The 18,362-nt window shown below is 53.3% G+C and overlaps 1 protein-coding gene across 1 annotated transcript in view; it reads right to left on the bottom strand.

Annotated features, from left to right (window-relative positions):
• Nucleotides 1-2,557: 2,557 nt before the first annotated feature.
• ADAMTS16 (ADAM metallopeptidase with thrombospondin type 1 motif 16) overlaps nucleotides 2,558-18,362 on the bottom strand; it is a 132,508-nt gene continuing 116,703 nt past the window's right edge. Inside the window, exons 19-23 of the mRNA XM_019743385.3 lie at nucleotides 16,138-16,339; nucleotides 15,816-16,010; nucleotides 13,291-13,515; nucleotides 4,899-5,046; nucleotides 2,558-4,143 (exon numbers count right to left, since the gene is read on the bottom strand). Of these exons, the coding sequence (XP_019598944.3) occupies nucleotides 4,028-4,143; nucleotides 4,899-5,046; nucleotides 13,291-13,515; nucleotides 15,816-16,010; nucleotides 16,138-16,339 (886 nt within the window). The 3' untranslated portion in view covers nucleotides 2,558-4,027. The remainder of the gene's footprint in view (nucleotides 4,144-4,898; nucleotides 5,047-13,290; nucleotides 13,516-15,815; nucleotides 16,011-16,137; nucleotides 16,340-18,362) is intronic.

The raw sequence follows: 18,362 nt of genomic DNA, 5'->3' as shown, positions 1-18,362 counted from the left end.
ACACACCCACCAGTGCTCGGCTGCCTTTTAGGGAGGCCTGAGGGACTGAACGTGTCATCCAGGGTAAAGCAAAAGGCATTAGGGCCACCTTGTGGGCCACATCAACCTGTAGATGCAAAAAAGACAGCTCTGCATTGCATTGTGTTAGACTTTTTCTTACTGTTTAAGTGTTGTGTGTGTGATGTCTGCCCCTGGAGAAAAATGGGACAGTCTGGAAGCAAAGAGCAACCCCACGCTCATCTCCCTGCAGTGTGACCTGTGAGTCAGCCGTTTAGCTGGGGGACGCTGGGACGGTCGCTCAGTCACTCACTCTGTGTCTGTTTCCTTTACTGAAAGAGAAATAATACAGGAGCTGGGGCAAGACCAGAGGCGGTGCCTGGACATTTGGGGGTGGCATCTGTCTTCCCTTCGAACAGCTGCAACAGCCTGGGTTTTTGTTTCCCCAAGTGTGGTCATAGAGGGGACCAGGGGTGGGCCGTCAGAGCTGCATGGGCCCTTGAGGTGGCTGGAGGCCAAGGAGACTCGGGAGAAGCACCTGTACCTGGAGCTTTATGCACTGTGCTGTTTCCTGTGCCCTCGTACGCATGGATTCAGGGCAGGTGAGGAAGGGCCGTCTGTCTTGGCTGGCACTGTGTCTCCCGTCCAAGCCAGCACCTGCTGGAGTGGGTCCCTTACAGGACAGGGAGTCGGGGTGGGGGCACTGAGGTCCGGCAGCGTCACTGGGGCCTGGAGCACACCGCCCGCCGGGGTGGCCCTGTCCTCCTCAGCTCTAAGGAGGGTGGATGAGACACTGTCCCTCAGAGGGCCAGGGCTGAATCAGTGGATGTGTGTCAGGGCCCAGAGTACATGTATAAACTATGCTGGGGGCAAGCGTTTTCAGGAGATGCTAAGTCAGGTTCGGAAAAATCCCCAATCTCATCACTGCTGATGGAAAGAGGTTCCCCGGCTGCCAGGTATTTCTGGAGCAGTGGGGGTGGGCAGAGCATGGTTCCGGACCTGGGAGAGGGCAATTCCAGGCACTGCTCGGGCCACATGTCTGTGAGACACCCCAGGGCTCAGAGCAGCTCGCAGCTTGCACAGGTAACTGTAACCAGCCAGTGGTCAGTGTGGAGAGGAGAGGAGGGACCAGGGCGCTTCCCAAGGCGCAGGCTGCAGGTGACAGGGAAGCCGTGTGCTTCTCCCCAGTGGGCTGGCTGCGAGGGCCAGGCGGGGGCCACGTGGGGCTTTTTACCCATAGAGCGCCCATCTCTGTGCTTGGCATACAGCAATGCTAAATAATGCCAAGGCAGAGACAGCCCCACTGTTTTGATGCTAAAATGTTGTCAGCAGACAGCAGATGAAGGCTTTGGTCAGACGCTGACCCAGCCCAAGCAGGACGCCCCACCAGCCCGTCTTGGGGCAGATGTAGACCAGAAGGGGGGTGATGGGGTGGGGGGAGTGGGAGATGCTGAGGGACAGGCTTCCCCGGATCGGGTGACGGCTCTCACCCCAGGTTGCCCCAGGCCACCTCTGTGCCCATGTGTCTCCCCGAGCATCCCCTGGAGGTCGCCGCTCCACCCTGTCCCTCTGACTGTTGCTCACACTCTTCGTCCCACTTGGAGAATGCGTCCTCTGCCCATGCTCGTCCTTGCAGACACCACTCTGTGGCCATGCTGTGTCCCTGACAGAACATGAAGGCGCGGCCACGTCTGGCCTTCTTAGCCTTGTTCAGGGAACCGGGCCAGCACGTGTCAGGTGAGGGGTACTGAGAACAGTAACAGAGGACTATGGAAAATCTGCCAGAACAGAGGTTTGGGGTGCTCTGCCAGCGCCCTAGTGGGTGACACTGGGGTGTCTTGGCATGTCAGCCGGGTCATGCAGATTCCCAGCTCAGCCCCTCCCGCTGTGAGTCTAGCAAAAACTGCATGTTTCCTGTGTCAGCCTCCCTCTGTGACGTGGGACTCAGCTGATCTCCCACCAGCGGGCCCCTTGCTCCTGAGGTGGTGCAAGCTGCCTGGGCCGTGTCAGCGGCTGGCATTGTCTGCAAGCTGTGAGGTTCCGAGGGTGAGTGGGCCACCTCACTGGGAGCTGCACTTCCGGCAGCTGATGTTCCAGGGGGCAGGTGTCCATTCTAATCCCAGGAGAGGCAGCAGCTTCTCTGGGGGCCCCAGTTAGGGCCAGTTTAATCCAGGCCAATGGGCAGGCAGGAGTGTGACGGTTAGTTTTATGTGTGAATTTGGCTCGGTGACAATGATGTCCATTTGTTTCATCAAACACCAGACTCAATGTTGCTGTGAAGGTGTATTTTACCTGTGGTGAGCATTTAACATTTAAATCAGTAAGACTCTGAGGACAGCAGATTACTCTCCATAATGTGGGTGGGTGGGCCTCACCCAATCAGTAGAAGGCCATAGAGCAAAGACTGACGTTTCCCTGAGAAGAAGGAACTCAGACCCAGGACTGCAGCACCAACTGTCACCTGAGTGTCCAGACTGCCATCTGCCTTGCAGATGTTGGACATGCCAGCCCCCAGTTCCTTAAAACAAACCTCTCCTTCTCTGTCTCTATATAGCCTATTGGTTCTATTTCTCTAGAGAATCCTGACTAATAAAGCAGGGATCCCAGGGTCAGAGGCTGCCTCTTACCTGTGGCACCACCCACGGAGGCCACACCTATAGCGCTAAGATTGCTGTGGACGCCACAACAAACGTGGTCACCAGGCTGGGTGGCCCCAGGGGCACTGCCCATTCCCACACTGGCAGCCACCATTCCTGGTCACAAACTGTCCACCCTGAGCCCCCTCATTTGGGACACTTTCTCCTCAGACCAGTTCCAGCGCTTTCAATTAGTGCTCGAGTCCCATTTCTCTGAGACAGTTGTCCAGTCACTGGCCAGCCTTTGCCTCACAGACGCGAACCTCACAAAGACTCATGAGCAGTTCAGAGGCACGTTGTACCATATAGAATTTATTATAAAACTTCAGCAAATATAAATATTCAGGTGCCCATTCCGAATGGAGCTGCATTGTGGGAAAGGAGAACTAAGGCAGCACCAGTGTTGATAGAGGATGTTGGGGCCTTCTTTCTGAATGGGGCTTATAAAAACAACCAACATTTAAGAAAAAAACAAAAACCCCACAGTGCACAAAAATGAAACACTGGGTTCTACGTCTGTGCAAGAAGGACCACCCACACCCCTCCCAAGGACAGCAGGGTTTTGATATAACTGGAAATTTTCTAATTCTGGTATAACCTGTAATTCTGTCATTTAAAAAAGGAAACCATGAAGACATGGGTTCGAACAGGTACACTCACTTGTAAATCACAGAAAGATATAATACAAAATTCTCTCCTCCAGCACAGAAGTCTGAAAGGGATAGAAGCACCTCAGTAAGGATTCTGTTTTCCCGTTTCCAGCGGCAAAGTCCCACACCAGGACGTAGTCCAGCCTCTCTAAGGTAGGCAGGTGCCCCTGACAGAGAACACCCAGCACTTGTCTTGGCACTGAGTCCCTTCGAAGAGCAACTCGGTTGCTGGGGCAGGAAGAGGGGGCCCTGGGGACACGTCCAGGTGCTGTCCTGGCCACGTGCTGCTTCTGCTAGGAGGCTGGTTGGTCCTGACCTCATGTGGGTGGGGCCTCTGGGGGGGGGGGGGAGGGAGGCTGGCGTACTGCACGGCAGGTATTTTGTACTTATTTCTAATTTTGTGGCCTTTCCTTCTTTTTACAAAGCACCAGGCATTTAACGTTTAGCAAGTTCAGCCCCGCCTCTCTTTCTGACTTGGTTTTGCTGAAATACCAACGCCAGTGAGCGCTGCTCCCATCCTGCAGGGTGGGCTGCTGCCTCGCTCCAGGTCCCAACGCAGCATGAGAGCGTGTGCTTCTGCGTACACTGGTATGCACGTGCGTGCACGCACACACACACGTCAGCGAGCCTAACAGTTTTTATTCCCTCTTCCATCTTCCTTGGACGCGTTCTGATGTGGACTGGACAGCTCACAGGTGCTGAAAACAGGGGTTTTCTTGGCCCTGGGAGGCGGCCCCAACTGACTCACAGGTTGGACTTGGAGCAAGTCTCGCAGCATCGCTGGTCATAGAAGTGGTGGTTGCACATCCCGTGCTGGGGTGCCAGGGAGCACCAGTGCAGGTGGTCCTTGCAGACAGCGTCTGGAAGCGAGCAAACGCCACATTAGTCAACACCCCCGCGTCATGTCTGGTGCCACCAGCTGATAACTGATGGCAAAGCAAGGTAAATTTGTTGTTGCCTTGAAGCTGCCAAGAGAGTGAGGGATGACTGTTAAGGTAAAATGGGGCCACGTGGAACATGCTGTTTTTATAAGGCCCTTCTTAGAAGGTCCCTGCAAAACTGAAGTTTTCATCTTTTTGTGCTAATCCGACCCACTCACCCACTCATCCAGCCCAGACAACGGGCCCTCTGGGGATAGCACTTCAGTCGTCTAATTCTGATTGAGCCAATCCACTCGCTGTCTCAAGTTCCATCTCCTGTCTGAGAAGCCACGGCAGACAGGCCCTGGGTCTCTGCAAATTCCTGAGGCGTTTGAGGGTCGATGGCATTTCGGGAGCACCCAATGAATAGGTGGGCTTAGTGGGGAAAGCTGCTTTATTTAAAACTGCCTCCTCTGAATAAAGTGAACGACACTGAATAAAGTTAAAAGACACCATGTTTTCTTAAAACTAGAATTATTTCACCCCCATCGATGTCATTTCTGGGGAGGTGTGAGAAACGAGGGCCATTTCATGGGGAAATGGGAGGAGGCGAAGAAAGATGAGACGAGGCCCCAACAGCGACAAGACCCGACCTCTGGGCACCCACTTCCTCAGGCCCTGTGAGGAACCCCTCCAGAAACCTGAGGGCCTCACAGGACATACCAATGTCAAGCCCAGGGGCTCTAGCCACTCACCTTTCTTCCCTGCGATGGGGCAGAAGTGAGTGTTGCAGGCCAGGGAGGCTGCAGGCTTCTGGTGCACGAAGCAGCCCAAGGCTGGCCGGCCCCCCGCCAGGCACTGCACAGACCTGGTCTGCACGCCACCTCCACAGCTGGCTGTGCACTGCAAAAAACACATGCATGAGTCACCCAGGGCTGCTGGGTTTTCAGGGTACCCCCTCCCCCAGACTCCTCAAGGTGGTTTCTCTACGATTGTGGGTGGCTGGCCAGATTCTGGATTAATCTCAGGTATGCACAGAGGGAGAAGTGCCCGGAAGTCTGGAATGTTCTTGAGTCACCTATGGTCTGATGGACATCAGGAAACGGGCGCCCATTTGGGGACACAGACCTGTTCCCTGGACTTTGTCCAGGCTGTGAGTTTGACATGAAGCAAACAGTGCCCTTCGTAGATGCCATCACCGAGCCACCCCTTCTGGTGCTCGTGACAAGCCAACTCCCACAGAGGCCGGAGAACAGTAAGCCCCCTCAAGCCCCACGTTCATGGATGCTGGATGCCTGGAGGTGGGAACACCAGTCCTGGGCTCACTGTGTACGGCATCTGCCTCCTCTCACGGGTGTTGCTGTCGGACGCCGAGGCCCCATGCTCTAAGGCACGAGCACAGCATAGCCGGGAACATGGTGGCACAGCCAGAGCACCTTCCATGAGCTCGTGGGGCGCACACACCATGGAACATGTGAGTGGGGCCACCAGGTGAGGTCGAGCGCAGGCAAGAAAGAAATCGGGAGACAGGCGATCAGAGACATGGAGAAACCCAGCACTGCAGCAATTAATCTGTCCCGAAGGAAAGCTACTCAGAGTCTCCACGGAGCTGGGAGTTAAAAACTGCCAAGAATGTGGGCAGTTAAGGAGCGCCTGCAGAAAGATGGGGTCAGGTGACATTTGGAACGTCCTGGGGCATTGGGTCAGCTCAGTGGTTGCTTTTTAAAAGGCAAGAATGAAGCTGGTCAACAGTGGGACACACATGACTCAGTCTGCTTGCCAAAAGTCACAGGACGGTGTACCAGAACCCCATTCTGGTGCGTGAAGGCCCAGTCTGGGACTGGTTTTCCACAGCCCGAAGCAGCCTGTGAGGAAGCAGCCAGCTGCTTTCCTACCTGCTTCCTCGGGACCTGCTGCAATGGCAGCCTTGCAACGTGCTCTGTCAATGCCATGGGAGCAGGGACTACTAACAAAACAAAACAAAACATAAATGGAGCCACTTTAGAATGGAGCTTGAGCTGTCATCCCAGAGGAACTGCCGTGCACGTCTTACGCCTCCCATCTCTGGAATATTAAGACAGAGCAAAATAACCTCAGGGCTGGCCGAAAGCAACACTGTGCTTGGAGAACTATTTGCAAAGATAACAAGAAAACAGACATTAGGACTCCTGGACTGAGGCCTACCGGACTGAGAATTATAAGCATTAACGAACATCTTGAGGTTACGTTGTGGCTAGAAGTGGCTTCCTTGTGTGGATGCATCCGCTGTCCTTGTGTTTGTCATAAACAGCATTGCCTTTGTCTCCTGATCAAACACTAGCTGGGCTTCTGCCTAATTCGATGTGTCTCGAAGCCATTCTTATTGATCTCGATAAATGCTTGCAGTCTCTCCTGTTGAAAGGCCTTTAGTTTTAGGTGAGCAGTACTCGGACAGAGCGAGCAGGGCCCCCTGGTCGGCTCCAGGTCTCGTCGGTCACGTCCACCTCTGTGCGCTGTTTCAGAGCCTCTGTCAGCTCACACCGCAGGACGGCAGTTCATAGGTCTCCTCAGTCACATCCACCCTTGAAGGTGTTGACAAGGCCTCCACCTCATGAGCTGGATTCCTTCATTGTCAGCAGTTGGGGCAGAATTCCATTCTTGATAACGGTATTATGCCTCAATTAGAAATCGGAGACCTGGCCACCATTTGTCATCACGTAGAGTGCCCAAAGAATTAATGCGTGGTTTGGTTCTTTTTGTCATGAATTCACTTATTCACCGACAGAAATCCCTCGCCTCCCATGGCAGCTAGTGTCCTAGGCACTGCATATTGAATGGTGAGCACAGGCAGCCCGCCCCTCCTTCTCAGGGCATGGTCCTGGCACTCAGCAGGGCACAGCCGGCGTGTGTCCACGGCGCCGACTCCCTGCGCCCCTGCCTGCCCCAGGATCTGCAGTCCCCACTTTTCTTCCCAGGAAGAAAAACACACATGCGAGCTGTTCATCAATATCACGATACAATGGCTGAAAACTCAGCACTGGTGCTGGGAATTCATATTCCAGAATGTCAACTGAGTGCGGTTTGGAAGCAGCCGTATCCTAAGAAGCACCCGGAGCCCTTGGCAACGGAGTAGACTCCTGGGATGGGGACACGGGGGGGGGGGGGGGGGTGGACAGTAGGTGCAGGGACAAGTCACACGACCGGCACCTTTGGGGAAACGACACTCAGTGAGAAGGGACACGAGATCCTGGACGTGGAAGTCACACATGTGGCTTCTTCCTCAGCTTCATGCGATTAACCAGAGCATCTCAGGTAACCCCTCCTCCTGACGGCAGGACAGAGGAGGCCAGCATGCTGTGTGGTGACAGTGGCCTGCACTTCTCGCTGGTCAGTGGCTTATAGCCAGTGACAATGGCCGGACTGTCTGTCCAGACCTCCTTCCTGTTGGCTTCACCTCTAGAGCAGCGGTTCTCGCATGTGTGTGCATCGCACCAGGGCTTGTTAAAGAGCGCTGGGACCCACGCCCAGACCGCGAGCCTCAGCAGGTCTGGAGCCCAGGACCCTGCATTCCTAACAGTGCTGCAGCGCTGCGGGTCGGGCCAGAGCTCTGATGCTCCGAACTGTACCGCACATGCCCTTTCCTTTCCTTCTCTTTCCAGAACTGACTTCAGTCACACTTAGTCTGGCAAAGTGGTGCCTAGCGCCAATATTTGTGATGACTGCGGGCATTTAAACAAAGCGTCTGGTAAAGGGACTGAAACTTTTCCCGTGTGGCCTCGGGGCTCACTTTGTCCTTCAGTTGGACACAAAGGCCAACAGATGTCCCCACTTCAGCCATTCCCAGACCAATGAGTGTGTGAACCATTGGTCTCTAAGCCCAAGTGACTCATATGATTTAAATCAGTCCTAGCAAGTCACTAACCAGTAAATGTGATGATACACAAAGCCATTTAAATCAATAGAAACCCTGCAGATCAAATAATGGAAACCGGGGTCTTTAAACTGTTACAAGAATAAACCTGTCTGGGGGCAAAGTTCAGCCAGTCTCTGGCCATTCAATACAGCCTGACAATTTCCCATAGTCTCTGTGGGAGAGAGTGCTCACGGCAGACACAGCCCTTTGAGTTATGAACCTCAAAAGTTAAAATCTCACAGCATAACAGATGGGTCACAATGGATAAAAGCTTCAGGTAGCATTATTACAAAAACCACTTATTAGACAAATTGATTATTTCGGAGTGGTGAAAGCTACTGCAGACATATTTTAGGTGTTATGCTTTTTTTCTAAATACTGATAACCCATTTTCCTCTTTGTAAATTTGCCTGGAGTCTCTGAATTGAGCAGAGTGGGGTGAATGCTACCTGGCAGCCACGAAACAGCTCGACTCAGCTCCTTAGCTTGCCTATATGTCATCTCGCTGGAAACACTGCACTCGGAAGAAAACCGAAGGAAAAAGTTCATATCTATTGATACTTTTTGTCAACTTAAAATAGGAAATGCTTGAAAAGGATATAATTAAAATGCCCTTGCTCCAATAAGTTAAATTAAAGGACTTCTAAGTTGAATACCTTTTAAAGAGGGGTTCATACATTCCTAAATGAAGCAGCTACATAGGGTTTGCAGACAACCGGAACCAAAGTGGAGCTGGGACCTCAGCCAAGGGTCTGTGGGAGGTGTCCGTCTTCCTGTCCAGGGACTGAGGGTCCTTCTGCAGAACTCAGACAATGGGACCAGGAGCAAGTCGAGGCACTAGAGGAATGACGGTGGCAAGGCTGGGACGTCATGGATTTTTCAAGATGCTGGCTGATAACTAGCCAACCCCAGGCTCACAGAGACACAGCTAGGGCTCCAACAGAATGAGGTGGGAGACCATTTAGAGGGTGTTTTAAACTAATTTTATTCTAGTGAAAGTTTAGCTAATACTGAAAAGATTCCATAATGGATTTAATTGGTTCTGATACATGTTTCTGTTTGTTTCCTGTGGGCTTAAAGGTAATGCTGACGTGTAATTGTTGCTCTGTAACAGGTGTTCATGTGTTTCCCCGTCAGGGCTGGGCTTACGTGACAGGACTACTGACTCATGGTGTGCTGGCCTCCTGAGGATGGCTGCACGCAGACCAAGGGCGATCCCGGCCAGCAGATCCAAGAGTGGAAGGGCCAGCAGCCTCTCACCTCGGTGGCCCCTGGCATCAGGGGACTGCGTCTCCCCTGCAAGCCCCATGTTTCCCTGCTAGAGAAGGCTGGTGGTGACATGGTATTGTCACGTTCAGCTCCTACTGTCCACCTGTCCTTGTAGCCCAGGGCTGGCCTATGAGGAATGTGAAGTGAAATAAATCATAACTCTTGCATCCTAGAGCCCACCTTCTGGGGGCTGGGAAGACACACAACGGGACCAGGACACAAATAACCACCAGTATGAGTTCTTTGGGGCTGCAGTGACAAACGACCACAAACGGGGTGGTTTGAAATGACAGAAACAAGTCTCACAGTTCAGGAGGCCAGAAGTCTGAAATCAAGGTGCCGGCAGAGTAGCTCCGTGTGGGGGTTGCGAGGGAGGGTATCATCATGTGTTTCCCAGAGGCTGGCCCTGCTGGCGACCGCGGCACCGTGCTGCTTCTCTCCCAGCTCTGCTTGCTGCGTGTGGCCTGTACCCAGCATGAGTCTGTCCTCACACGGCCTCAGAAAGACTCCAGTCGCGGGGTTTCGGGCCCTCCGTAGCCCATGGTGGCCTCGTCTGAGCTGACTCATCTGCAAAGGCCCTTTTCCTGATTGAAGTCACATTCTGAGACTCTGGGTGGACATGAGCTTTGGGGACACGGTTCAGTGCAGGACACCGTCCGTGAGCAGGTGGGGTGCCCCTCCTGAGAGGAGTTACGTGCAGCAGCACGTTGCAGGGGGCTCGGGAAAGGGACGCTGCATCTGGGCAGATTAAAGACGGGCCATAGAGCACGGTGGGTCCTCCAGGTGGAGACAGGCTCACGCTGGGAGGACATGGAAACATGTGAGGAGGGACTCAGGTGGTGGGAGAGCCGGTCAGTCAGGGGCCCCGGGTCCAGTCTGGCTAGGCACGTGCGGTTCCACTGGGTCCCTCAGCTCAGCCTTCCAGGCGCTTCTCATGCCTGGACCCTGGCTGCTGTGCTGAGCAACACCTGCCCCTCATGAGCACTGATTCCCAGTGCTGGACACTGATGTCCTTTCCAGAACAGGTGGTCAGACAAGTGCCATCTTGCCTATGGAGTGGACTGCCCAGTGCCAGGTCAACAGCAGCAATTCTAAATCCTTAACAAAAACTTATACACATCAAACTGAGTTACTGGTTACTGTGGGCTCGCGACACAGCAGCCTGCCTGGGCCAACCCTTAGGGAGCTTGTCTGGCTGCCCCACCTTCTCGGGAGCTCTCCACCCCCACCAGAGGAGGCTCACACACTCGGGGAACATCCTCCATGGCCAGGGTGCGTGCACGCAGACACACACACACACACACACACACACTCGGCTGACGCACCCCAGCCACATGACAGGAGTGTCTGTTTCGAATTCAGTCATGGGCAAGCAAGGAGGAAGCATGTGGCTGGTGAGCCAGGGTTTCCTTTGGACTTTAAAGATGATACCATGACACATGGGTCTCTCAACAGAGCACGTGACATCGATGGACGATGGAAACAAAAACCTGAGACAGGTATGTGCTGGGAGAGGAACGATTTTTCAGTAAGGACACAAGTGGCTTCTCTGAGCCACTTATTGCATTCGTATTTCCTTTAAACTCGCACCTTCAGCAAACATTCCTGATACTGAGCATGGGCTAGGTGTCCTGGTGGGCACGGGGGGGGGGGGGCATGTATATACAAGTAATGTGTATATACACACGTATATATGTGCACATATGCAAATAGGTAGAAGATACATGGAAATACTTTGCATAAACCTGCCACAAAGCAATGCCTGGGTGAACACCAGTCCTGGTGGTTATTTTGTGACGACATCGGCTTTCTCACAGCTCCTGTTCAAGTGACCAGAACTTGACCTCTGAGGCTCGCTAGGCTAGAGGACCACCAGAGCACGATTCCGGCACAAAAGGGGTCTCCACTCCAGAGTCTGTTTTCTGTCCATGCTTCCTTTTAGCACAAGATGCCAGGGCCTCCCCGTCAGTGAGCTTGGGGTGCACAGCATGCTTCCTGGGAGGGTACCCCCACTCTCCATGGGATAGGCTGGTTATGCTGAGAGCTCAGAGCCACCCCCACCCCATTCCAGTGCAAGCTCCCGGGAAAGGTTTGGCACGAAGAGTGAGTGAGTGAGTGAGTGGACGAAAGGCTGGCTAAGACGTGCGTCTGACTAGGGAGGGACTCTGTGTGCAGGCAGGGCCATCCCACAGGCTGCCCACTGAGTAGTGCTACAGCACCAGGCACTGAGCAGACCTTTTGGGAAGTTTCCTGCGGGAGAGACAAAGACCCAGGAAAGTTCCTTTGGAAGTGACAGTGGATCACTCTCTGGGGTCAGCTGCTGGCATCACGGAAGGCCCCACATGGGAGCCCTAGAGGACCCTTTGTGATGGGGCAGCTTGGTGGCTCCATGCTCCTGTGTATCTTATTAACTTAGGATTTGGTGTGGGAGCCAGTGTTACCTGACACCGTTAGGACACCCTGGCCAAGGACCAAGGTGCTTATGAGGCAGGAACCAGAGCACGTGGCAGCGCACACCATCATTTTCATTTGCTTCTTAAAAGCCAATGTTCTGTCCATGTGCCCATGATGACACTGGGCTCCAACCTAGTCTGTGTCCTACTGCCCACAGTGGGGGTGGGACACAGCCGGGCATCCTCGGGGCCAGGCTGAGCTGGCAGGACCATGTTGAGGAACAAAGGAGAAGACATGGCAATTCTGGGCTGAAATCACATGACGCCTGTGGACCCCACTGGGCGGGCCAGCTTCTGCCTCTCCCTAGACTCACTGTGCCTCAGTTTCCTCATCTATGAAATGGGGGTGGTAATGTTCCGCTCCCTCATAGAGCTGCTGGAAGAATCCCTGAGTCAGGAGCCGCAGGGTGCTTAGCCCATCACCGGGGCATTGGGGGTGGGGGACCTCAGCCGGTGTCAGCCATTGTCACTGCCTTGATTCCTGTGCATGGAACCTGGGAGTGTCTCTGGGACTTTCCAGGGAGAGAGAGCGAGGACCTTCCCACAGAGGGCGACACAGAGGCTGGTCGCCACCACACACTCCATTCCTCCTCCTGCACTTTCAAGTCTTCAGAAAGAAGGAGAAAATCAGAGATGGGACCTGTACGTGCAGAGCAGAAAAAGGCTGGCTCCCTGGCCAACAGATTAGAAAGCCAGAAAATGCTCCTCCCTTCCCTGGGGGCACTGATCAAGGCCATGTGCCCCTCCAGGGCACACCCCAGCAGTGCCAGTGCTCAGAGTTTGGCCAGCAGGCATGGCTTAGGGACATGTCAGCCCCTCCTGGAGGCAGAAGAGTGAGGGTGCCGCCCTGGGACAGGGCAGAATCAGAAACAAAGGGCGTAGGAGCAGAACCACAGGCTAAGAGGACGGGGTTGGGGGTGGGGGGCACAGTGCGAGGGTGGCTGGACACCCAGGGGCAGAGACAGGAGGGAGGAGGGTGGGTTAACAGCAGGAATGGCAGAATTCTCCTTAGAGTCAAAGGAAGTGTGGAGGGAGGAGGGAGGGAGGAACACCAAAGGCCCGGCACAAACCCTGCAGACCTCACTGGACGGGCTGCTGTCCTGTCCAAAGCCCAGGCAGGACGTGACAACTCCACAGTATCTCGGCTCCTACTCTCATTTAATGTGTGATCAACCCAATATAATCTCACAGCCACCTACTCACTCCTCATATTCTATTTCCTCCCCATTCTTTCCTCTCCAGAGAATTCTGCCCAGCTTTTGCCAAAAACACCACATTTTCCTACGCTTAATTGGGTGATGATTTAGAGCAAAGCACACGTGCCCTAAAAGATGCGGTAACGTGTGCAGATCACCCTCTTCGGAAAGCCACACACACACCCAGGGATGTGGGCCCCCACACCCACTCGAAGAGAAGGTTCAGGGGTGGGCTCAGTGGGGTTTATACGCTCACAGACACCCCCCGCCTGACCCAGCCGCCAAGGTCAGGAGCAAGGCCTTCCCACCCACTCTTCTGAACACAGAGCCGCCCTACCTGAGACCAGGGCGAGGCAAACCAGCTGGCCCGCGGGGGCCCTGCAGCAGCAAACAGGGGGTGCTTGGGGCACGGGAACAGGGCACAGGTGCGTTCCAGCTCCAGGTCGGGCTGTGGCAAGTGCCAGCACTTCTTGGAGGCCAGCTCTCGGTACTTCCCAGAAACGTACTTTTCAGCACATCTTAAGAATCTTGTCTGTGTTCCCCGTTCACATGTAACAGAGCACTAAAAATAAAAGAAAACAAAAGATGTGGGTGAAAAATACCTCTTCTGAGGTTACTGTCTCTTTTACAAAATCCTTGAGTCAAACTGCCTCCTGATTCTATCAGCTCGAACATTTACACAAGTGTAAACATTCAATGGAATTTACTGGCATTTAAAGGCATTAGGGAAGCTGTCATAAAAGGAGGACCTGGAGGCCATGGTGGCCTCGTGTTGGGGGCACAAGTAGAGGCAGAGCAATCAGAAACCCTAAAAGGAGAAATTCCAAAGCTATCATTTCCCTGGGAAATAAAGATGCTGGATTGTAACTGGCATTAGAATGCACTGCAATTTAACACATCAGACAGGAGGTGAACCTCAGAGCTGGGGGGATGAAGACCATCTTTCTGAAATGTGTAGCTGGCCCCTTAACCAGGGCAGGGGGACCAAACCTGGACAGGGCACAGCACCCCTTCTTCTCAGAAAGCCCAATGCTCCCTGTGAAGAGAGCGAGCACACACGGGGAGCAACCCCACTGCGGTATTCTCCACGCCTGAGCTATCACTGCTGCTGGACACCCTGCCATGCGCAGAGGGGCCCTGGGTGAACCAGCAGGTCAGGCAGAGGCCACAGCTGCAGGTAACACAGAAAGGACATGGAAGCACAAGGTACACCATTGTACCAGAGGGTCAGGCTTGGGGGGATTGGGGAGAGAGGTCCCAGCGCCAGGTGTTGTGGGCTCACGTAGGAGTGGGTGATGCTGAGCCCAACAGGTGATTCCATCTCTTCTGCAGAGTCTGGAAGCCAGGTGACCACACCTGCCAGGGTTCTCCCATGCTCAGCTGTGGCTTACAGGTGTGTCTGTGTGTGTCCTGCTGCCAAGACCAAGACAGAGCTGGGAGATTCTGAGGCATGGCCTGAGAGAGAAGCCGGGCATGTGTGTGTGAGTGTGTGTACGTGTGTATGTGGGTGTGTGTGTGCTAAATATTCAGGGTGAGGACTTCCCATCTGGACACCACCCACAGATCACACAGCCCGAGTCACCATGGAAACGCCCCCAGGGAAATGCACAGGAAGAAACATCTTTTCTAAAGACCTGGTGATTCAGTCCTAGGAGACCCTGGTATCCCTGTGGCTCAGGGGACAGAACCTGGAGTCCCACCTTAGCCACTGCAGGCTTGCTTCAGTGAGCGACCTTGCTTTTCCTTTTCAGTGGAAAGCTGAGACAGTGTCTCACCAGGGTTAGGCGCCTGCTTGGCACAGCTACCCCTTTGTTGCCTGACTCCTGCCGCCATCCCAAACACTGTCATTCCAGGTGTGGGCTGGAGTGAGACGCCTGTCTGGCACGGAGCTAGGGGCTATCTTCCCACAGCTGCTGCGGGAACTCAGACAGGTAGCCCTGGGATTTGGGAGGAGGGCTCTTAACACCCGTTCCCATGGGTTCCTGCTCTGTGGGGTGTTGCTGTCACTCTATGCTGTTGGCTTCCTCGTGTCCTTCTGGGGTTTACTGACACCTCCACCTCTGAGAAGATACACACCATGGTTAAGGGGCTTCTGACAGCCCCTGCACATGCGCTGCGGGGGTGGGGTGGTGGTGGCGGTGCCGGCACAGGCTGTCCCCATGCCCCTCCCCTGTGGGAGGCTGTGCTGGGCAGAGCTGACAGCTCTGTCTGCACCTTCACTCACTCACTCACATGCTGTCTCGGCCTTCAGTTGGGCCAAAGGTAGTCATGAAACCTCTAACACTCCAAACTCCTGTTACTGAGTGTTAGCCCAGCCAGCAGGGCCAGGACAGGCCCCAAATAGTACAGAGAAGGGGGCTGGTTGGCCTTCAGCACACAGGGTATTGGTCCCAGCAAACCCGACATGAGCGGCTTCTTCTCTAAACGTAAGCGCTGCCATGGACACCAGTCTCAGGAAACGGGTCCCGAGATTTCCAGGTAATGCGCCCTCCTCCTGCTCTGTGCTGCGTTAAGCACTTCCGGGAAATCGCGTACGTGAGTCCCCATGGCCCCGCTGTCAGAGAGCTGCGTGCCCCCTACTCTCACACTTGCACCCCGTTCACCCACTCATCCTCGTCTCAACACTGATTGAGTGATGACCTTGTGGATGTCACTGAGTGGGCTGCTCAAGGACATGACCTGGAAGCCTAAAGCCATGTCTAGGGGTGGGGTGCCTGGAGAGACTGAAGCCCACAGGGTGGGGGGCAGAGACTTAGCGGAAAAAGGGTGGAAAAGGAGTGGGGAGCAGTGAGAGCAGGTAAGGAGAGGCAGCCCCGCGGGAGGGCTGGTCGACCCCATTCTGTTTGGACCCAACACACCTACCTGGGACCAGGCAGACACAAGCCACTGCAGCTTCTTGTGCTTGTGGCAGCGCTTAAGCAGACAGGCTTCATGAGTCCTGGGCCTGGGCGCTGAGCTGCAGAGGACGTCAGGCAGCAGCTGGCCCCTGGCGGAGGGGCTGGAGATCTTACAGGCCACAGACCTCTTCCTCCACCCCTTCCCGCAGGTTCGCGAGCACTGCATAGGAACAGTAAGCATTGGCTCCCAGCAAGGAACGGATCAGGCCTTGCTGGAGGCCCCAGGCCCAGCTGTGCTCCACAGGGGGTCCAGCTGCCACCCCCCATATCAACCCTGCCCGAGTTACCTCTGCCCAGGGCCCAGTGCTCCAAGTGGGCGGGCAGCTCTGGGAGAGGCAGGCCTGGCGGCTGGAGGGGACAGGCTGTGGGCACAGGCTGGCTGAGACCCGCTCGGATCGGTAGTGGGCTCGCCGTGAGCACTGGACCACTCGGCTCTGCGTGCCGCCACCGCAAGTCCGGCTGCAGGCGCTCCAGTTCCCCACGGACCAGCTGGGAAGGGACAAAGAGACCTATAGTGAGGGATGGTGCCACCTTTCCAGGAGAGGGGCCATGCCTGTCCGGGCAGGGGCTGGTATTACTTCCCATCTGTAGTCGACCTGTACATAATTATTTCAGTGGCCCCAGAGGTCTCCCCGTGGCCCCAATGGCTTCTCAATGGCTCCTTCATTAGCTTTCCTGATTGTCATTCTTTCCCCTCCCCTGGAGTTCAGGGCCACCTTGGACACAATGCCCTTCAAGACAGTTTATCTGTCCTCCCTCTAACTTCTTTTTTAACATAAAACTTCACATACAAACATAAAGGCCCTCCTTGTCTCATGCACCCAACTTCAATAATTATCAACTTATGCCCCCAGCACTATAGCATTTTGAAGCACATTCCAGACCTGCATATATTTTCAATGTGCATCTCTAAAAGACTAGGATTCTGTTTTTTCCCTTTTAACATAACCACAATACCATTATGACACCTAAAGAACTGACAATATCCCATAATATCACCATATAGTCAATGTTCCATTTGCAATTGTGTCATAAATGTCATAGTTTAATCTGCTTGTTTGAATCAGAATCCAAATGAAGCCCAGAGTCTGCAATTTGTTTATGTCTTTCCTCTCTTTTACTCTATAGGTTCGTCCTTAATCTCATTTATTTTTCTGTTCATTTTATTTTTTACAGAAACTGGATTGATCACTTTACTCAGTCTCCATAGCTTTGTTTTTCTTTTTTTTCTGGTTAGAGGATTTTGTAAATTACAACTGTATGGTATCTCTTAGCATATCCCTCTGTCTTCTGCACGTCCTACAATTTCTAGTTGGGTCTAGAGGCTTGACAGATTTAGGATATATATATATATATATATATATATATATATATATATATATATACATACACATACACACACACACACACACACACACCCGTACACCCTTGGGCTTTGGGGCCATCTGCTTCCCCCACGAGGAACCCCAATGGTCACACTTCAGCAAAGGAGCCAAAACAGCAGTGGGGTGCTTGGTCAAGGGCTTGTGAGGTGCCTCTAAGAGACACGGTGTCAAGGGAGAGGCTTTGTGAGGACTGAAGTATGTGCCCCCGAGTTACACAGAGAGAACCATAACAGGAAAGACAGAAACTACCCAGAGAAACCACTGTAATGAGTCCCTCAAATGTGCTTCTGCTCACTCTCTGTCTCTGTTTAAATGCATAGATACATACATACATACATACATACATACATAATATATATTTTTAAACACCATCGTGGGCAGACAGTATATGCAACTTTTAAATCCAGCATTTTGAGAAGTCAGTGTGTACAACCAGCATGTTTCTTACACTGCAAAGCCTCTGTGCACATATTTTCAGCCTCTAACACCTCATGGTGTGGACCAAGATAGATGCATATCTAAATAAGGCACCACAGGCAGAGAGGGATGTGTTCCTGCTCAGGGGAGCCGGGAACACCCGGAGGCTGCCGCTTCTATGTGCCCGGCCCGGATTTCTGAGCAAAATTGTCCGTGTCTTTCCTCAAGTTCTCAAAAGGGTCTGATTCTCAGAGCCAATTTTTAGGCTGTTGTGAAAGTTCTCAGGATAATTTAGCGGTGGAAGGAGAGCGAAACTGATGACAACTCCCAGATGGGACACAGAAATGACCCCACCCCAGCACAGCGGGCAGCCCTGTCACATCCCGTGGCACCTCATTTTTGTTTGCAGAAGTTTTGAACCATTTTATGCCAAGGTTACTCCTGAACTGCCTCTACTGTGTTTCTAAGAAAATTATTAAAAACAACAACAACAACAACAAGATAGTTGTTTTATTCACATGAAAAGCAAAGTATGTCGGGTCCTTTCTGTACCAACTGTGGAAATGCTTCCATTTTTCACTGTGAATAAAATCACTCCTTTTTGTTTCACATTAAACTGTAAATTATGGCTCCTCATTGTGAAATTGTGCCTCCTCATGGCTGCGATGCTTCTGCACTTGGAACCTCTTGGTTGCTTCCTGTTGTTTCTA

This window comes from Rhinolophus sinicus, chromosome 3 (genome assembly GCF_057876585.1).
Source record: "Rhinolophus sinicus isolate RSI-liver-muscle chromosome 3, RSI-T2T, whole genome shotgun sequence".
NCBI lineage: Eukaryota > Metazoa > Chordata > Mammalia > Chiroptera > Rhinolophidae > Rhinolophus > Rhinolophus sinicus.
The sequence above is the reverse complement of the archived record's forward strand: the minus strand, read 5'-3'. Positions and strand labels throughout refer to the sequence as shown.